The 18,872-nt window shown below is 46.9% G+C and overlaps 1 protein-coding gene across 1 annotated transcript in view; it reads left to right on the forward strand.

The window, feature by feature from the left end:
- The first annotated feature begins 714 nt into the window (after positions 1-714).
- Positions 715-18,872, forward strand: part of VOPP1 (VOPP1 WW domain binding protein) — a 191,299-nt gene continuing 173,141 nt past the window's right edge. The window contains exon 1 of the mRNA XM_075586570.1: positions 715-1,318. Coding sequence (XP_075442685.1) covers positions 1,268-1,318 — 51 coding nt within the window. The 5' untranslated portion in view covers positions 715-1,267. The remainder of the gene's footprint in view (positions 1,319-18,872) is intronic.

Genomic DNA, 18,872 nt, shown 5'->3' on the forward strand with positions numbered 1-18,872 from the left:
GTGCCTGCCTGCTTGCAGTGTGTCTGCCTGCTTGCAGTGTGCCTGGTGTGCCTGCCTGCTTGCAGTGTGCCTGCCTGCTTGCAGTGTGCCTGGTGTGCCTGCCTGCTTGCAGTGTGTCTGCTTGCTTGCAGTGTGCCTGGTGTGCCTGCTTGCAGTGTGCCTGCCTGCTTGCAGTGTGCCTGCCTGCTTGCAGTGTGTCTGCTTGCTTGCAGTGTGCCTGGTGTGCCTGCCTGCTTGCAGTGTGTCTGCCTGCTTGCAGTGTGTCTGCCTGCTTGCAGTGTGCCTGGTGTGCCTGCCTGCTTGCAGTGTGCCTGCCTGCTTGCAGTGTGTCTGCCTGCTTGCAGTGTGCCTGGTGTGCCTGCCTGCTTGCAGTGTGCCTGCCTGCTTGCAGTGTTTCTGCTTGCTTGCAGTGTGCCTGGTGTGCCTGCCTGCTTGCAGTGTGTCTGCCTGCAGAACTATCCTCGGATCTGCCAGCATGTGTTGTTTTATCTCTTCTGTGCATTCCAGCTAAAAGGCTAAAGCGTGTGTGTCGTTAACATGTGCCTGCTGCTCCCCTGCAGTCCATTTCCGAAGTGAAGCATAGAAAAACCAGTGAGGAAGAATAGGGAGAAAATAGACCTTGTTAGCTGCTGAAAAGAAAACACCACAGAGGGGAGGTTTAATAGAAGGGTTTTCCCTCTCCTCCTCCTCCTGCTCATAATCTCCTCCTCACTTTGTGATCTCAGCCTAGCCTCTCCATGTCCATCTTTGAAAATCATTTCCATGAGGCAGGGATTAAAATAACACCCTCCTTCCCTCTTCCAGCACAATCCCTTTCAGCATTATTTTCCTCCTGCATTCTTTCTGTCATCTTCCCTATATGCGGATCGCCACCAATTCACCATCACACCCCCTCTGCTTCAACAGTGGGTAGGATACACCCCCACCCTCCCCTCTCATCTGCTGGGGACAAGATAATAGGATGCAAGAAGCCTCCTGATCCATCTTATTTACCCTTTCCCATAATCGATATCCTAATTGCCAGACGTTTGGCATGTGAGTTGCAGATGGAGAACATGCTTCAGAAGAAAAACTAAGAGCAATCAGATCATCCAGAAGACAGCTCAGTTATTTTCTGGATTTTATTGGGAAATATATATATATTTTGTTCCTTTAAGAAAAAGAAAAAAAAAAAGGCTGCGTTTAAAGAGGATATTTACGGATGGTGAAGGAAGGATGGTCACCAGTTTGAAGTCCTAGCCAAGTGCTGTGAGGAGACAGAGTAGAAATGAAGAGTTGGCAGTGTGTGGGATTCTTCTTGCTGTCACTGCTTTGGGAGGTAATGTGGTTCCCTAGGTCAGGGTTTCATATATCAGCATGTGTTAATGTTGCAATATCTGTGTGTGTTATATTGTTAATTGCCTGTCCATCTTTTTGAACTGTGCTGTGGAATATGCCCGTGCCTTATAAATAAATGATGATAATATAACAACAATGTGGGCTTTCTTGATGTGGTGTCAAAGAGACCCTACATAATTAGGGACAGTTTCCACCCATCACTCCTGGGGAAGAAACATGCCCACCCCTCCTTTGTGGCAGAGGAAAATTATATATATATATTTTTTAACTTGTATGTAGGGTGAGCCTGTACGTAGTTGTGTAGAATATCAGACAATTGTGTATATACAGGAGAAATATAATAGAATACACCTGAAATCAAAGGCAACATAGGGAGAAGGCAGATCCCTTCCTGAAAAGCTTGCAATCAAAATGCAAAAATATAAACGTAAAGATGCACTCGTCATTTCCGAAAAATGTCATAGAAAAAGGTTGAACTTGATGGACATATGTCTTTTTTCCGAAACTTCTATGTATGTCAAAATTCCTATTTGATGAAAGCGATGCACATTTTTGTATACGGACTGATCAGGTGGGGCGTGTTATATATTTCCTTGTACGTAAGTTCTGCGCGGTTTGATTCCCTCTTACTTCAACCAGTTGGCAGCCTTTACTTTGATTCACCGGGAAAGGTTGGCGTCACGCATATATTTCCAGCGCAGACAATTTCCGAAATCTGTCTCCCAGCCACATCTGAACTAACTGGAAGTAGCGGTGTTTGAGACGTGAGATAAAAGGACAGGCCTTTTCTCTGCTACTGTAGCTGCCACGTACAGGGCTGGGAGGCTGTACGAGGAAGATAGCGACCCATTGTTCTTCTTGTATGCAGTTTGCCAGGCTTCGTTTTGTGGTGTCTGTGCAAAGAGACGTCACAAGGGGTTAAAGTCCATTCTATAATCCAGCTGTCTTTGTTTTAAACTTACACTTTGTGTGGTTGCCAAATGTAACTTTGCCTGTACAATGTTTGATTTTAATTTGTTGACAACTACATTGGGTTTGTGTTCTTATGATTAGTACATTGGTGTACAATTACACAGGTTTGCTATACTAGAGAATACAGTATTTTTGATCCGACAGGATGGACAAAACAGAATGATTGGCATCTCTTACCAACCTGACATCTACTGTAGTAAGAGGCTGCTTGAAAATATAACTTTGAAATGCACAGAGCTATTGAAATTGCAGTGCACCTTTTTTTTTGCTATTCTCCTGTTTATGTTACATGTATTAGTCATGTTGTATAGAGTTGCTGTAGTAAAATGATGCAATTGCGATCAGGAAAAAAAAAAAAAAAGCAGAAACTAGGCAAATCGTAATGTTTAAACCCTTGCAGAACCCCTGGGTTATTGGCCCACTTAGTACTTTGATATGTTTGACCTGTGAGAGAGAGGGACGGGTGCCTGGTATTATGTACCATGGCATGCAGTAACACGCTTACTACATCAGCAGACCAGCGCGTAATACTCAGTAAATACTCAGTAAGCATTTGCGGGTTTGCAAATTGAGTCCCTATTCCCAAACTGAAGTTCCGCTTACATTTATGTAATTGCTTAACTTTTGCAGCAGGTTCAAATAATGCTCTGAATGCAGTGAAGCAGTTCTGGAGCGATTTATTGTGCAAACATATACCCTAAATAGCTGAGAACAGAGTCACCGAGAGAACTGCGTGCGTGCGAGTGACATCACCTGTGTTAAGCGGGAGCGTTTTGTGGCCAAGGTAGACGCCCTGTGGGGGCGTATCTAGGGGTATGTCTGTGACACCACGGAACTGGTTCGCCCTCATTGGGCGAACTGCCCGTTGCACCGGGGAATCAGATTGAACTGATTTCTTGCGCACCGCGCGCACCCTCCTGCTGTCGCACGCGCGGTCTATGGGCACGATCAATGCCATAAAGCAATGTGATCGAACCGCGCGTGTATTAACGCAGCCTTAGACAAAAGGTAATTAGATGTGCAGAAGCGCAAATGTAGGCGAAAATACCAGCCAGTAATGAGGAAGAAAAGCTCAACCATAGAAGACTGGTGGCGTGAGTGTATAGAGGGAGACAGAGGCAATTCAGACATCCTATATCATGGGTGGCCAACTCCAGTCCTCAAGGGCCAACACAGCAGGTTGTAAGGATATCCCTGCTTCAGCAAATCTGGCACAATCCATGGCTCAGTCATTCTGATTAAGCCACTGATTATAAAGCCACCTGTGCTGAAGCAGGGATATCCCTAATACTGTACCTGGCCTGTTGGTGGCCCTTGAGGACTGGAGTTGGCCACCCCTACACTATTTGAAAGCTGTATTTCCATGTATACAGAAGGCGGTACACACAATGACAGAAAATTTGCTTAAAAACCAAGCTTCCTTAATGCTGATTTTAGCATAATTTTCAGGAGCGCAGTGTTCCTGTGTTGTTCCAACCCTTGGAACTGATTTTGGCTACTCACTGATAAGTCCAGTTGTTCTAGGAGACACCACCCGCCTCACTGCATTTTTAGGGGCGCTCACATCCGGGTACTCTATTCGCGCTAGGGTAGTTGGGATGCTGCCGGTGCTGCTAGTGTAGTTAGGGTCCTTATATTTGTTGGGGTGCTGCCGAATAATCGAGGTGAATCACGCAATGAACATGAAATAGCATAGACAAAACAAGAATTGCTGTCGTCGTTTTGATCCATTCTGTAATGTGAACAAAATGAAAAGAATAAAAAGAAAATAGGTACTATGATACTTTGATTGAACCAAAAATGATTTTCAGTCTACAAGCTTTCAAACCTTATGGGGTTTCAGGTATGGCAACTATTTAAGAGGTCTTGATAACACCATGGATAGACTTAGTCAACCATTATCAGCATTAAAAGACTTAAGAGGGAAGACTTAAGGTTGCCAGGTGTCCAGTATTGTACCGACCTGTCCTGTATGGGCACCCTGTCCAGTCAAAAATTAGAGGTAATACTGGACATGTATGTGTTTGATATAACCTCTCTGGACATAGTGACCTGACCGGATTAGGGGGCCGCGAGATTTCTCTGAGAAGAGAGAGAGCAGGGCTGTTGCTAGGGGCCTGGATAGCTTCCTCCATCCTGATTGGCTGCATTACCCAACAGCAGCCAATCAGGAGGAGGTATCAGGAGCCTGGTGGTGGGGCCTAGGAGAGTAGGAAAGAGCATGGAGCAAGAGCGTGTGTGTATGCGCGGTTGCGTGTCTTGAGCACGTCGCACCTTTCATCATTGTGTCCAGTATTTTTGGAAAAGCCACCTGGCAACCCTACTTAAGGACCTCAACAAGGACACAGCTCACGAAAGAACAGAAAGGTGGAAATAATGGAGACTTTCAAATACAGTACATTAAAAGGACAAAGCACAACGTTTACTAAGTGGTGCTATTTCACATGACAGCTTCTGACAGGGAAAGACACCTTATGGCCTATTCACTTCAATGTTCCAGAAGCTGTCATGAAACACCACCCACCGCTTAGTAAATATAGAGTAGGCAATTTTTTTTTTAGAGTAAACAAAATGTCAGAACAAGGCTTCATGCTCTAAAGTAGCATATTGTAGACAGGCAATGTATGGAAGCAATTCTTCACGGAACGAGTAGTGAGTGCATGGAACATCTTTGGAAGTAGTTGGGCAAATACAGTAAAAGTATTTAAACGTGCTTTGGGTAGCGACAAGGGAACCCTACGGTGCTAAGAAATACAGAATAATACCCTGGATCAAGTTATCTTCTATAGTGGCAGAGTAAAGTGGGTAAAATTGGCAGGCCTTATGGGCTAAATGCTCTTTATTTACCATCAGTTGCTACAACTGGAGCTATTGCATAACAATGACGTTTTCTTACTTGTATATCATTCATGCCTCTGACTAGCCTTGTCATTCATGCATTATCTGAGGTCAATAGAGGTAAGTGGAGGAGCGCATGCCGAAATATCTTGTGCCACTCATCAGACACTGGGAAATATCGAAAGCAAAGAATGCATTGAAGCCTGTTGTGATAAAGCAGGAAACAACTATATATATTGTACACGCACACAATAACGCCAACCAGATATACCCGTATAAAGTATAAAGGATAAGTGAGAACAAAAAAGGGAACTTATACTAATATAGGGAATGTGTAGGTGTTGTTAGCACATACAGTACACTTTCTGCAGGTGTACAATAAATAGATGATTACCATAGATGGCATACAATCAGACCAATGGTAGAAGTCTCCTGGTGATAGTGTCCAAGATATAAATCGATCCAATATTTATGTGAAAGCAATAGCCGTTTCCGCAGCTTTTAAATGAATGAGCCACGTCAGAGGGAGATCTGGAAAAAGAGGAAGAGAAGCGTATGCCACATGGCGTAAAACAATATAACATTTATTGAATTCATTGTATATATTGTTTCATGCTATGTGGCATGTGCTTCTCTTCATAGATTTTATATATATATATATATATATATATATATATATATATAAAACATAATACTGAGTTAAGTTATGGTGAGTAAAAAAAGTGACAAAAACCCTCCACAGGAAAGCAAATATGCAAATATAGCTGTATGCTCATCTGCATGTCTTAGACAGGTCTGCAACCCCGCCTTTCCCCATTATCACCCAGCATACAGCACTTCCACTGCAGCAAGGAATTCTGGGAAATGACATGCAAATGAGCACAGTGTCACTTTTTGCCTCAATAACCATTTTTAACATGGTTCCCTATAGGCTTAAGCTTGCTGCATGGTCACAGCTTTGAGCACAGCCAGGGTTAAGGTGCATACCCAGAAAACCACCCACAGACAGCTGTTTCGACCTTGATGGGTCTCATCAGTGTGGGGTTGATTTTACTGGGAATGCAAGAGAGGCTATGGGATGAGCATACAGCTATATTTGCATAAATATATATATATATATATATATATATATATATATATATATATATATGTTATATATATATATATATATATATATATATATATATATATATATATATATATATATATATATAGTATGTCTTTATTTATATAGCGCCATAAATGTACATATCGCTTCACAGTAGTAATACATATCATATAAATAACAAATAATATAAATAATAGATCATGGGAATAAGTGCTTCAGACATACTGTAAAAGTAACATTAAGGAAGGAGTCCCTGCTCCAAGGAGCTTACAATCTAATTGGTAGGTAGGGAGAACGTACAGAGACAGTAGGAGGGAATTCTAGTAAGTGCGTCTGCAAGGGGCCAAGCTTTATGTATCATGTGTCCATGATTATCCAGTGCTATTCGTATGCTTCTTTAAGCAGATGTGTCTTAAGGTGAGTCTTAAAGGTGGATAGAGAGGGTGCTAGTCGGGTACTGAGTGGAAGGGCATTCCAGAGGTGTGGGGCAGAAAGTGAGAAAGGTTTAAGGCGGGAGAGAGCTTTAGATACAAAGGGGGTAGAAAGAAGACATCCTTGAGAAGAACGCAAGAGTCGGGATGGTGCATAGCGAGAAATTAGGGCTGAGATGTAAGGAGGGGCAGAAGAATGTACAGGCAGTCCTCGTTTTACAACGCTTCACTTTACAACGAATGGCTTATCCAACGCTATGCAATGCATACCTATGTTCATTTTTACAACGCCAAAACGGCTTATCCAACGCTCTTACAATGCTTTGCAAAGTTGTTTATGTGTATATAAAATATATATTATATAATATTATACCATTTAATATATTTTTATGTAACGGGTTTCCCCCCCCCCCCCAATCGCAGATTGTACTGTGGGAGCGGAGAAACGTGCAACGTTACCATATGTGTGTGGTGCGGTACCTGTTGGTTCGCAGGAGGGCTGAGCTTCCGCTAGGGAACCTGGGGCAATACAATGCTATGGACAACAACTTACTCGGTACAGCGCCTCCACCTGCGATGGCTCCCACTATAGGGGGAGTGGTTCCTCGCAGGACAATACACAATAACCACGTACTACAGATTGGATAATAACTAATGCCTTTACTACAGTAACCTACACAGAGAAAGTTTAACATCAACACATAGCAACAAGTATCCCTCGCTAAGGGTAACCTGACTACGGCGTCTCGCAGGACGCTAACGCTAACTCTAACTTGCACCACGGCGGGTGCCCACACTTTATGCGTCACGGCGGACGCTAACACCTTAAGCGCCACGGCGGACGCTAACACCATATGCGTCACGGCGGACGCTAACCTTATGCGTCACGTCGGACGCTCACCTTCCAAAGAGTGATCCCACCCTGTGTCCAGTAACCCCAACCCAATGTCTCGCACTCCCAAGTCATATACCAATGTGTGTGTGTGACTGCGCAGCCACTATGTCTGGTGATAGGCCTTGTTGGTGCACGTGAGTTTGTGGGTTACCTGCCCGGGCTCCAGCCACGGGGGGGGGATCCGCCGGGATATCCTCCTACGCGTGGGGTGAATTCCGGCGTGGATAATATCACCGCAGCTCCGCACCGTCGGTACCTTGGCGAAGATCGGCCTGCTGCCAGCAGGCCGCAGTCACTGCTTGCTCGGCCTCCGTGACGATAGTCCAGCTCTCTTGAAGGCTAGGGCTTGAGCCCAAGCCGCGTGGCGGGAAACACAGAGTCCGCTGGATCCCTAACTAGCGAATAGCTAATGGGGCAGGGTCCCTAACCTAGGGCCTGTCCCTACAACACTCAACTAGTGTGACTCAGGGCTATCTGGGGCCTAGGGGAATTACTGGCCTAGTGCAGAGAGTCACTGACTCCTGCACCCTACCTCCTTCCCCTAGCTGCTCCAGTCACCAACTGCCGTGTGCAAAAACCCCGCGAAATGTATCCTTTCCCTGCAAGCAGGGAGCTCCTCCAGCCCTATTGGCTCCCTGGCGTCACATGGGGTTCCCTAAGGCTCATGGGATCTGTAGTCCCTGGCCAATACCTTCCATGGTAGGCTAGGGCTTCGCGGGCTTACCTCTGCGCATGCGCGAGCTGACTGGCGTTCTCCCGCACCTGCTCTAACTGCGCATGCGCGAGCTGTCTTTCAATGGCGGCGCCCTGCTCCGCGGACCGCCGAGACCCCAGCAACGCGATCGCGGCCTCGGCAACCGGCCGCAACTACAAACAACGCGCGGCTCGCGTATCAGAAGGAGGGGGTGAGTGCGCAAGGGGGGGACCTGACTACATCTATATTATATTATATATTATGTTATATTATATATATAATACGGTATGTACACTATATAATTTATGTGTGTGCTGCATATCTTATTGCCTGCGTAAAATATTTTGTGTATTTTAGCATTAAAAATGCCTTCAGGAACAGAAACTTTCATTTAATCAGTGTTCCTATGGGGAAACGTGTTTCGCTTTACAACGTTTCGCTTTACAACGCCATTTTTAGTAACGCATTGTGTCGGATAACCGAGGACTGCCTGTAAAGCTTTAAAAGTGAGCAGGAGAATTGAGTGTGAGATACGGGATTAAATCGGAAGCCAGGAGAGGGATTTCAGGAGGGGAGAAGCGGAGACAGATTTAGGAAAGAGTACAGTGATTCTGGCAGCAACGTTTAGGATAGATTGTAGGGGATACAGGTGAGAGGCAGGAAGGCCGGACAGCAGGAGGTTGCAGTAATTGAGACGTGAGAGAATGAGGGCCTGAGTCAGAGTTTTAGCAGTTGAGTAACAGAGGAAAGGGCGTATCTTTGTGATATTGCGGAGGAAAAAGCGACACGTTTTAGAAACGTTTTGAATATGAGAGGAGAATGAGAGAGAGGAATCTCTCTCTCTCATATATATATACTGTATATCTCAAACAATGGAAAATATGTACAGCAGGCACACCTCAAATAGCACTACTGTAGCACATGAACAGGCGAGTGCACGCATCATAGGAATCATGTAAACAAACTTCACGCAAACCCTCAATTAGGAGTTAAAGAAGAGACAGCACATCGCAGGTAAGTAATCGAAAAACACATCGTATTAAAAGAGCAATCCAAGCACCTTTTTAAGGATTGAAGCAGGAGGTCTTCAGGGCTGAACCACATTAATTTCAGCTATGGGGACTCCCAGCTTCCAGAGATACTTACCTGCATAGAAGATGCCGTTTAAAGCTCCCATGTCACGCGGCCCAATAGCGTAGGGTGACCATTCGTCCCGGTTTTTCGTGTGCTGTACCGGTTGCCTGACTGTCCCGTTTTATTGTGTCGGCGGTGCGCGGCGGCGGGGAGGAAGAGGATGCAGAGCAGCCCGGCAAATATTTTTTCTTACTGCCAGGGGTTGGGCTTCTGCAGAAACGTGCCGGGCCGCAGGGGATTGGATGGAGTTTCCAGGGGGCGGGGCTTTGCTTCTCCCCGCCACTCTGGCCCTCCCTCTGGCTCCTCGGCAACCCGGCTCTCTCCCTCACACCCCCGGCTAGAAGAGAGAGGGGAGTGAGAGAGGGGGAGTGAGAGAGGATGGGAGAGGGGGAGAGAGAGAGAGAGAGAGAGGGGAGGAGGAGGAGAAAAGGGGAGGGAGAGGAGAGAAGGAGGGGTGAGAGAGAGGAGAGAGAAAGAAGGGGGGGGGAGAGATCGATTGATCCGTGGGGGGATGATGTGAGATGCAGGGGGGGGGGGGAGGTGATTTGAGATGTACGGGGGGATGTTTAAACCAAAATCATTACAAAATATATACACATTGTTTATTCAAAAGTATGAGTTAATAATTATTTATTACCCCCACTTCTTTACACGTCTATTTTGTGATTTACCCGTCGAACATGTTATCCAGATAGGGGTTCCCCAAAATGTAACGAAATACTTAAAGGGTTCCTCCAAACAAAAAAGGTTGGGAATCACTGCTCTATACACACAAACACAAACTGCAGCCCCCACCTCTATACACACAAACACCCACTGCAGGGCCTACCTCTATATACACAAACACCCACTGCAGGGCCTACCTCTGTATACAGAAACACACACTGCAGCCAGGGTTGCCACTTTCTATTGAAGGCAAACGCGGAGATAATTTTTTTTAGATCTATTTATTATATATTTATTTATCTTGGCTGTATCCTCCCCTCCAAATTCCGTCAACATGGCTGCGCGACGTCACGTAATACACGTTGCCATAACAACGAGCTGCTCCGTGACGTCACGCGGCATCAAGTTGACATGACAATGGAATGCATTATGGTGACGAGGCAGCACGTGATGCCACATTGTCATGGCAACATGTCACCGCCTGACGTTAGTGTCTTGTTGTCATGGCAATGAGGAGGGGGGGGGGGGCATGACGTGATGTACATTGTTTTAAAGTGTCCCGGTTTTTCATTTTGAAAATCTGGTCACCCTACCAATAGGAAGCTGAACCTAATAATGTCACAGCTTCCTATTGGCCCGCAGGGTGTGGGATCTTAGAAATGGAGCCATTACGTGATCCCTGCTAGCCGAGAGCAGCTACTGGAACCTACTACAGACGGTCCCCTGACCCTAAGGGGTCCCCTGAGCTGAAATTAATGGGGCTCAGCTCTGTAGACCTCCTGCTTCAATCATGGGTACAAAGTAAGAAAAATAAATTGCTGCTTTTAAGTAGATTATCCAACTGTGGATTCTCTACTTAATACAATATGTTTTTTGATCACTTACCTGCGTTGTGCTCCTCTTCCACTCTGACTCATGGGTTTGGGTGAAATAAATAAATAAATATATATCCGGAAGCTTAGTTTGACCCTGACTTTCCTGCCCCTTTGTTGGTCTTCCTCATCGTTTCTTTCCGTAGGTCTGGGATGGATGTCCTCCCTAAGTTCCTTCACGCGCTCTAGTACTGAATTTCTCGGTGAGTAGCGGGCTAGAAAAATTGAAATATATTTATATAAATACACATACAGTAGATACAAAACAAGGCAGCGGTGCCTCTGGCGTTTCCGTGGTTCACCGAGCTTCGAATAGTAAAAGATCTCTCTCAGCATAACAGCAAAAAGGACTGGAGATCCTGCACTGTGTTCCAAATTCACCAATCATTGGCTGGCATTGGTTCTTGGCCGCGCTCCATTCGGACTTCCGTTCAGTCCTGTCAGCCTTTTCTTAAATCAATCTGGCTATTTATTCCGATTTCAAATGTAGGTCAGCATTTTTTAAGTGACAAGAAAGTAACTGTAAGAAGTATAATTTCTGAGATACAAAATGTAAAGGTTGTTATCTTCTCAAACTATATTAATATTGGCATGGAAATGTGAAGACCCACACATTTCCCTGTCCCAGCCTGGACGTAGAAGGAAAGGGTGGTTGGGTATGTGGAAATACTTTTTAACGAAAGAGTAGTGCAAATAACGAAGGAGCAGGGTAATGGTAAGAACATTGCCATTGAAGGGGTGACTCGGTTGTAACCCCAGTGTGTTATTGTGAGGCATGACTAGTTATGTTAAGCAGTCTGGGGGAACAAGGAGGTCCACTTCAAAAACAATGAATCTGTAACAAAAAATCAGCCTTTTGTAGTGACAGAAAATGAGTGGAGTGTAGTATAGAGCAGTCTGTCGTGATATTGAAGTGATATTTGGGAGGCTTCGGGGTCCATCACTAAAGTCTTTGTGGACCTCCAAAGACCTCTTTTAGAGTCACTGAAGACTAAACACTTTAAAATAGCCATCCTGCCTCGGAAAGGTTTTAATTGGATTTTAACACCTCCAGTGTTGATGGTCGTTATTTTTGGCGCCGGGGATCACCCCCCTGTTTCTGATATAGCTAGAGGTGTATGTAAGAATGTTAAAGTTCTCTCCTGGGGAAACAATATGGGCTTCAGATCTCGCAGGATCTGCGAGCCAATTGGATGTCCCAACATCATTGGCTGTGACTTCCTATTGGTTGATGCTCTGGCCATGTTGTTTTTTCCATGAGGAGCACTGACTCCAATTATAATACAAAATAATTGTAGCAGGAGTACTACTTTTAAATGAAAATAGCCATTGGAACATGGGCCTTGCTTGGTGCATTGGAAATTTCACCTGCTTCAAAGGCATTGACATTACCTCCTTCCGCTTTCATCTTAACGTTACACTTTGTATACTGTAGGATTGCAGTTGGGATGTTACCTTACATTGAAAACAGAATCATCCTAACCCCTTGCTTCTACGTCATGAGGTCTGGCACTCCAGGGGTCCCACGACGTAGTAGCTACATCGTAATCTACGTGCTCATTTTTGCGTGGGTGGACCACCATTTTACAGGAAGAAAAACATGAGAGGAGGACATAGATAACAGAGCAATCATGCGATTGCCGGAGGGTCCCCCGGCACTCTGGGGTTAAAATGTCTTTTCGGGGGGGGGAGGAGGATGGGGGGTGAAGGGGAGGCCAAGATCCCAAAACTCGTTTGCATTTGTCAGTGAAAAAAGATTTAGAGCTTTTCCAGGCAGATTGTCCCAAGGGTGATAGCATCGCTCCCGAAATGAAAAGAGGGGCGTTGCAAAAATAAAACGCCCATATGGTTTGCAAAAGAAAAGAAGCTTCAGCTTCCAGAATCGCAGCCTACTTTACTGCAAAGAAATTTCAAGAAACGTTACCTAGCAGCACAGACGGAAAGTAGGTCAAAAAAATGATCTTTATTATGTCTTATTTTTATACAAAGCTGTGAGGTTTTTTTTTTAAACATTTATGATGGGTCCACACTTAGAGCACATTTTATGGCCTAGATCTCTTTTTAGTCAGTAGCAATCATTAACCCCTTCGCTTCCACAGGAGGCCTGCACTCATTCACATAAAATATATGTACAGTATACATAAAATATTTACATATCCTACAGGATATGCACTAACATATTTTTTCAGTTGTGTTGAATTCAAATTTCAGTGCTAAAAAGTGATGCAAACGTTTAAATCAGGGATGGGGAACCTTTTTTTCTGCCAAGGGCCATTTTGATATTAAGAAAATAATTCGAGGGTCATACAAAATTATCAACTTAAAAATTAGCCTGCTATATTTGGTCAAACATTTAATTAACTCACCCCTAATTTGATGGCTGGAAATGCTTCTCTTTGGGTGACTGACTGACTCTTTGGTGGTGGGTGACTATGACTGTGGGTTGGTGTCTACACACACACACACACAGACCGGGCAGGGGGGAGGGAAATCAGATTCTCAGACCCACTCTCAGACTCTCAGACCCACTCTCAGACCCACTCTCAGACTCTCAGACCCACTCAGACCCACTCTCAGACCCACTCTCAGACTCTCAAACCCACTCAGACCCACTCTCAGACTCTCAGACCTACTCTCAGACCCACTCTCATACTCTCAGACCCACTCTCAGACCCACTCTCAGACCCACTCTCATACTCTCAGACCCACTCTCAGACTCTCAGACCCACTCTCAGACCCACTCTCAGACTCTCAGACCCACTCTCAGACTCTCAGACCCACTCTCAGACTCTCAGACCCACTCTCAGACTCTCAGACCCACTCTCAGACTCTCAGACCCACTCTCAGACTCTCAGACCCACTCTCATACTCTCAGATCCACTCTCAGACTCTCAGACCCACTCTCAGACCCACTCTCAAACCCACTCTCAGACCCACTCTCAGACTCTCAGACCCACTCTCAGACTCTCAGACCCACTCTCAGACCCACTCTCAGACCCACTCTCAACCCCACTCTCAAACCCACTCTCAGACTCTCAGACCCACTCTCAGACTCTCAGACCCACTCTCAGACTCTCAGACCCACTCTCAGACCCACTCTCAGACCCACTCTCAGACTCTCAGACCCACTCTCAGACCCACTCTCAGACCCACTCTCAGACTCTCAAACCCACTCAGACCCACTCTCAGACTCTCAAACCCACTCAGACCCACTCTCAGACCCACTCTCAGACTCTCAGACCCACTCTCATACTCACTCTCAGACCCACTCTCAGACCCACTCTCAGACCCACTCTCAGACTCTCAGACCCACTCTCAGACCCACTCTCAGACCCACTCTCAGACCCACTCTCAGACTCTCAGACCCACTCTCAGACTCTGAGACCCACTCTCAGACTCTCAGACCCACTCTCAGACTCTCAGACCCACTCTCAGACTCTCAGACCCACTCTCATACTCTCAGATCCACTCTCAGACTCTCAGACCCACTCTCAGACTCTCAGACCCACTCTCAGACTCTCAGACCCACTCTCAGACCCACTCTCAGACCCACTCTCAGACCCACTCTCAAACCCACTCTCAAACCCACTCTCAGACTCTCAGACCCACTCTCAGACTCTCAGACCCACTCTCAGACTCTCAGACCCACTCTCAGATCCACTCTCAGACTCTCAGACCCACTCTCAGACCCACTCTCAGACCCACTCTCAGACCCACTCTCAGACTCTCAGACCCACTCTCAGACCCACTCTCAGACCCACTCTCAGACTCTCAAACCCACTCTCAGACCCACTCTCAGACCCACTCTCAGACTCTCAAACCCACTCAGACCCACTCTCAGACCCACTCTCAGACTCTCAGACCCACTCTCAGACCCACTCTCATACTCTCAGACCCACTCTCAGACCCACTCTCAGACCCACTCTCAGACTCTCAGACCCACTCTCAGACTCTCAGACCCACTCTCAGACTCTCAGACCCACTCTCAGACTCTCAGACCCACTCTCAGACTCTCAGACCCACTCTCATACTCTCAGATCCACTCTCAGACTCTCAGACCCACTCTCAGACCCACTCTCAAACCCACTCTCAGACTCTCAGACCCACTCTCAGACTCTCAGACCCACTCTCAGACTCTCAGACCCACTCTCAGACCCACTCTCAGACTCTCAGACCCACTCTCAGACTCTCAGACCCGCTCTCAGACTCTCAGACCCACTCTCAGACTCTCAGACCCACTCTCAGACTCTCAGACCCACTCTCAGACCCACTCTCATACTCTCAGACCCACTCTCAGACCCACTCTCAGACCCACTCTCAAACCCACTCTCAAATCCACTCTCAGACTCTCAGACCCACTCTCAGACTCTCAGACCCACTCTCAGACCCACACTCAGACTCTCAGACCCTCTCTCAGACTCTCTCAGACTCTCTCTCAGACTCTCTCTCAGACTCTCTCTCAGACCCACTCTCAGACCCACTCTCAGACCCACGCTCAGACTCTCTCTCAGACTCTCTCAAACTCTCAGACTCTCTCAGACTCTCTCTCAGACCCACTCTCAGACCCACTCTCAGACTCTCTCTCAGACCCACTCTCAGACCCTCTCTCAGACTCTCTCTCAGACTCTCTCTCAGACTCTCTCTCAGACTCTCTCTCAGACCCACGCTCAGACCCACGCTCAGACTCTCTCTCAGACTCTCTCAAACTCTCAGACTCTCTCTCAGACTCTCTCTCAGACCCACTCTCAGACCCACTCTCAGACCCACTCTCAGACCCACTCTCAGACTCTCTCTCAGACCCACTCTCAGACCCTCTCTCAGACCCTCTCTCAGACTTTCTCAGACTCTCTCTCAGACTCTCTCTCAGACTCTCTCTCAGACTCACTCTCAGACTCACTCTCAGACTCACTCTCAGACCCACTCTCAAACCCACTCTCAGACCCACTCTCGGACTCTCTCTCGGACTCTCTCTCGGACTCACTCTCGGACTCACTCTCAGACTCTCTCTCAAACTCACTCTCAGACTCACTCTCAGACTCACTCTCAGACTCACTCTCAGACTCACTCTCAGACCCACTCTCAGACTCTCTCTCAGACTCTCTCAGACCCATTCTCAGACCCTCTCTCAGACCCTCTCTCAGACTCTCTCAGACCCACTCTCAGACCCACTCTCAGACTCTCTCTCAGACCCTCTCTCAGACTCTCAGACCCTCTCTCAGACCCACTCTCAGACCCTCTCTCAGACCCTCTCTCAGACTCTCAGACCCTCTCTTAGACTCTCTCTCAGACCCACTCTCAGACTCTCTCTCAGACCCTCTCTCAGACTCTTAGACCCTCTCTCAGACTCTCTCTCAGACCCACTCTCAGACCCACTCTCAGACCCACTCTCAGACCCTCTCTCAGACCCTCTCTCAGACTCTCAGACCCTCTCTCAGACCCTCTCTCAGACCCTCTCTCAAACCCTCTCTCAGACTCTCTCTCAGACTCTCTCTCAGACTCTCTCTCAGACTCACTCTCAGACTAACTCAAACCTCAGACCCACTCTCAGACTCTCAGACCCACTCTCAGACTCTCAGACCCACTCTCAGACTCTCAGACCCACTCTCAGACTCTGCGACCCACTCTCAGACTCAGACCCACACTCAGACTCTTTCTCAGACACTCAGACCCACTCTCAGACTCTCAGACCCACACTAGACTCTCAGACCCACTGTCACTCTCAGACCCACTGTCACTCTCAGACCCACTGTCACTCTCAGACCCACTGTCACTCTCAGACTCTCAGACCCATTGTCACTCTCAGACCCACTCTCATTCTCAGACTCTCAGAACCACTCTCAGACCCAATCTCTCTCTCAGACACACTCTCTCTCACACACACTCTCTCTCTCTGACACACTCTCTCTCTCTGACACACACACTCTCTCTGACACACACCCTCTCTCTGACACACACACTCTCTCTGACACACACACTCTCTCTGACACACACACTCTCTCTGACACACACTCTCTCTCTGACACACACACTCTCTCTGACACACACTCTCTCTCTGACACACACTCTCTCTCTGACACACACTCTCTCTCTGACACACACTCTCTCCCTCTGACACACACACTATCTCTCTCTGACACCCACACTCTCTCTCTCTCTCTCTCTCTCTCTCTCTCTCTCTCTCTCTCGCTTTCACACACACTCTCTCTCTCTGATACACACACTCTCTCTCTGACACACACACTCTCTCTCTCTGACACACACACTCTCTCTCTCTGACACACACACTCTCTCTCTGACACACACACTCTCTCTCTCTGACACACACACTCACTCTCTCTGACACACACACTCACTCTCTCTGACACACACACTCACTCACTCTCTCTGACACACACTCTCTCTGACACACACACTCTCTCTGACACACACACTCTCTCTGACACACACACTCTCTCGGACACACACACTCTCTCTGACACACACACTCTCTCTATGACACACACTCTCTCTCTCTGACACACACACACACACTCTCTGACACACACACACACACACACACACACACACACACACACACACACACACACACACACACACACACACTCTCTGACACACACACACACACACACACACTCTGACACACACACACTCTCTCACACACACACACTCTCACACACACACTCTCTCTCTCTCTCTCTGACACACACACACACACTCTCTCTCTGACACACACACACTCAGACACACACAGACACACACACACTCAGACACACACAGGTGGGGGGGGAAATCTGAGCAGGGGGGCGGGATCGGAGCAGGTGCCCTCCGCAACTGCTACTCGGTGTGGGGTAAAGGAGGACCGTGTAAGTGCACGGGGGGGAGGGGGGGAATCCGAGGAAGGGGGCATCGGAGCAGGTGCCCTCCTCTGCAACTGCAGCCCGGTGTGGGGAGAAGGAGGACCGTGTAAGTGCGCGGGGGGGAATCTGAGCGGGGGGAGGATTGGAGCAATTACCCTCCACAACTGCTGCCCGGTGTGGGGAGGAGGTCGGTATTGAGGTGTCTCTCCCTCCGCAGACTTGCTCTTCTGTGGACGTGCACAGAGGAGGGGGGGGGGCTGATGGGAGGCCAAAAAAAAAATCTTACATGCCAACACGCGGCAGCCAATCAGGAAAGGGGGAGGTTTCTTTTTCCCCTTCCTTTCTTGCAGGCGCAGTGAGAGCGCGCAAAATCCTGTCACCCAGTGGTAACCAGGTGACGGGATTTATCGAGGGACACGGCCGGACGCCCTGACTCACGGGGGCCGGACCAAATGGCCGGACGTTCCCCACCCCAGCTTTAAATAGTATACTTCATATGTATGAAGACTTTATACATAGGACGTGCAACTTGTTGTTTGAAATTATTTTTGTTGCGTTCCTCATATTGAATTGATTGACACCATTTAAATTAAAACAGAATGAGGTGTAGTTTTTATTTATAAATATTATTAGTAGTAAATATAAATTAGTAGTTTAATATTATTTGTAATAGCCGTACTATAAAAATAATGTATTTTGTTAACCTATGTAATGAAACATCCATGCTGCATTAAACACATGTTTGGGTTAATACATAGACAAGTCATTCTGTGTTAACGCTTTCACGAGTCTTTTCAGGGTTTATGCCAAGTTGAACTTTGCTGACGTTTCTGATGCACTTTCTCCTGTTTTTGTGCGTACAGAAACAGTCTTTTTTTAGTGTGTAGTGTGTGGGAAATTCTGAGCTTAGTACGTCGGTGCACATAAGCGAAACAGAAATTGCGTTTCACATCCACAAAAGTTGCTCTACAACACCCGTTTGCTACGCTCAGTTGCATAGGTCCCATACTGTTTCCTAGAAGTAACAGAAATTAGGCTTTCGTGAGTAACTATTTATTTTATGATTT

This window comes from Ascaphus truei, chromosome 2 (genome assembly GCF_040206685.1).
Source record: "Ascaphus truei isolate aAscTru1 chromosome 2, aAscTru1.hap1, whole genome shotgun sequence".
NCBI classification, from domain to species: domain Eukaryota; kingdom Metazoa; phylum Chordata; class Amphibia; order Anura; family Ascaphidae; genus Ascaphus; species Ascaphus truei.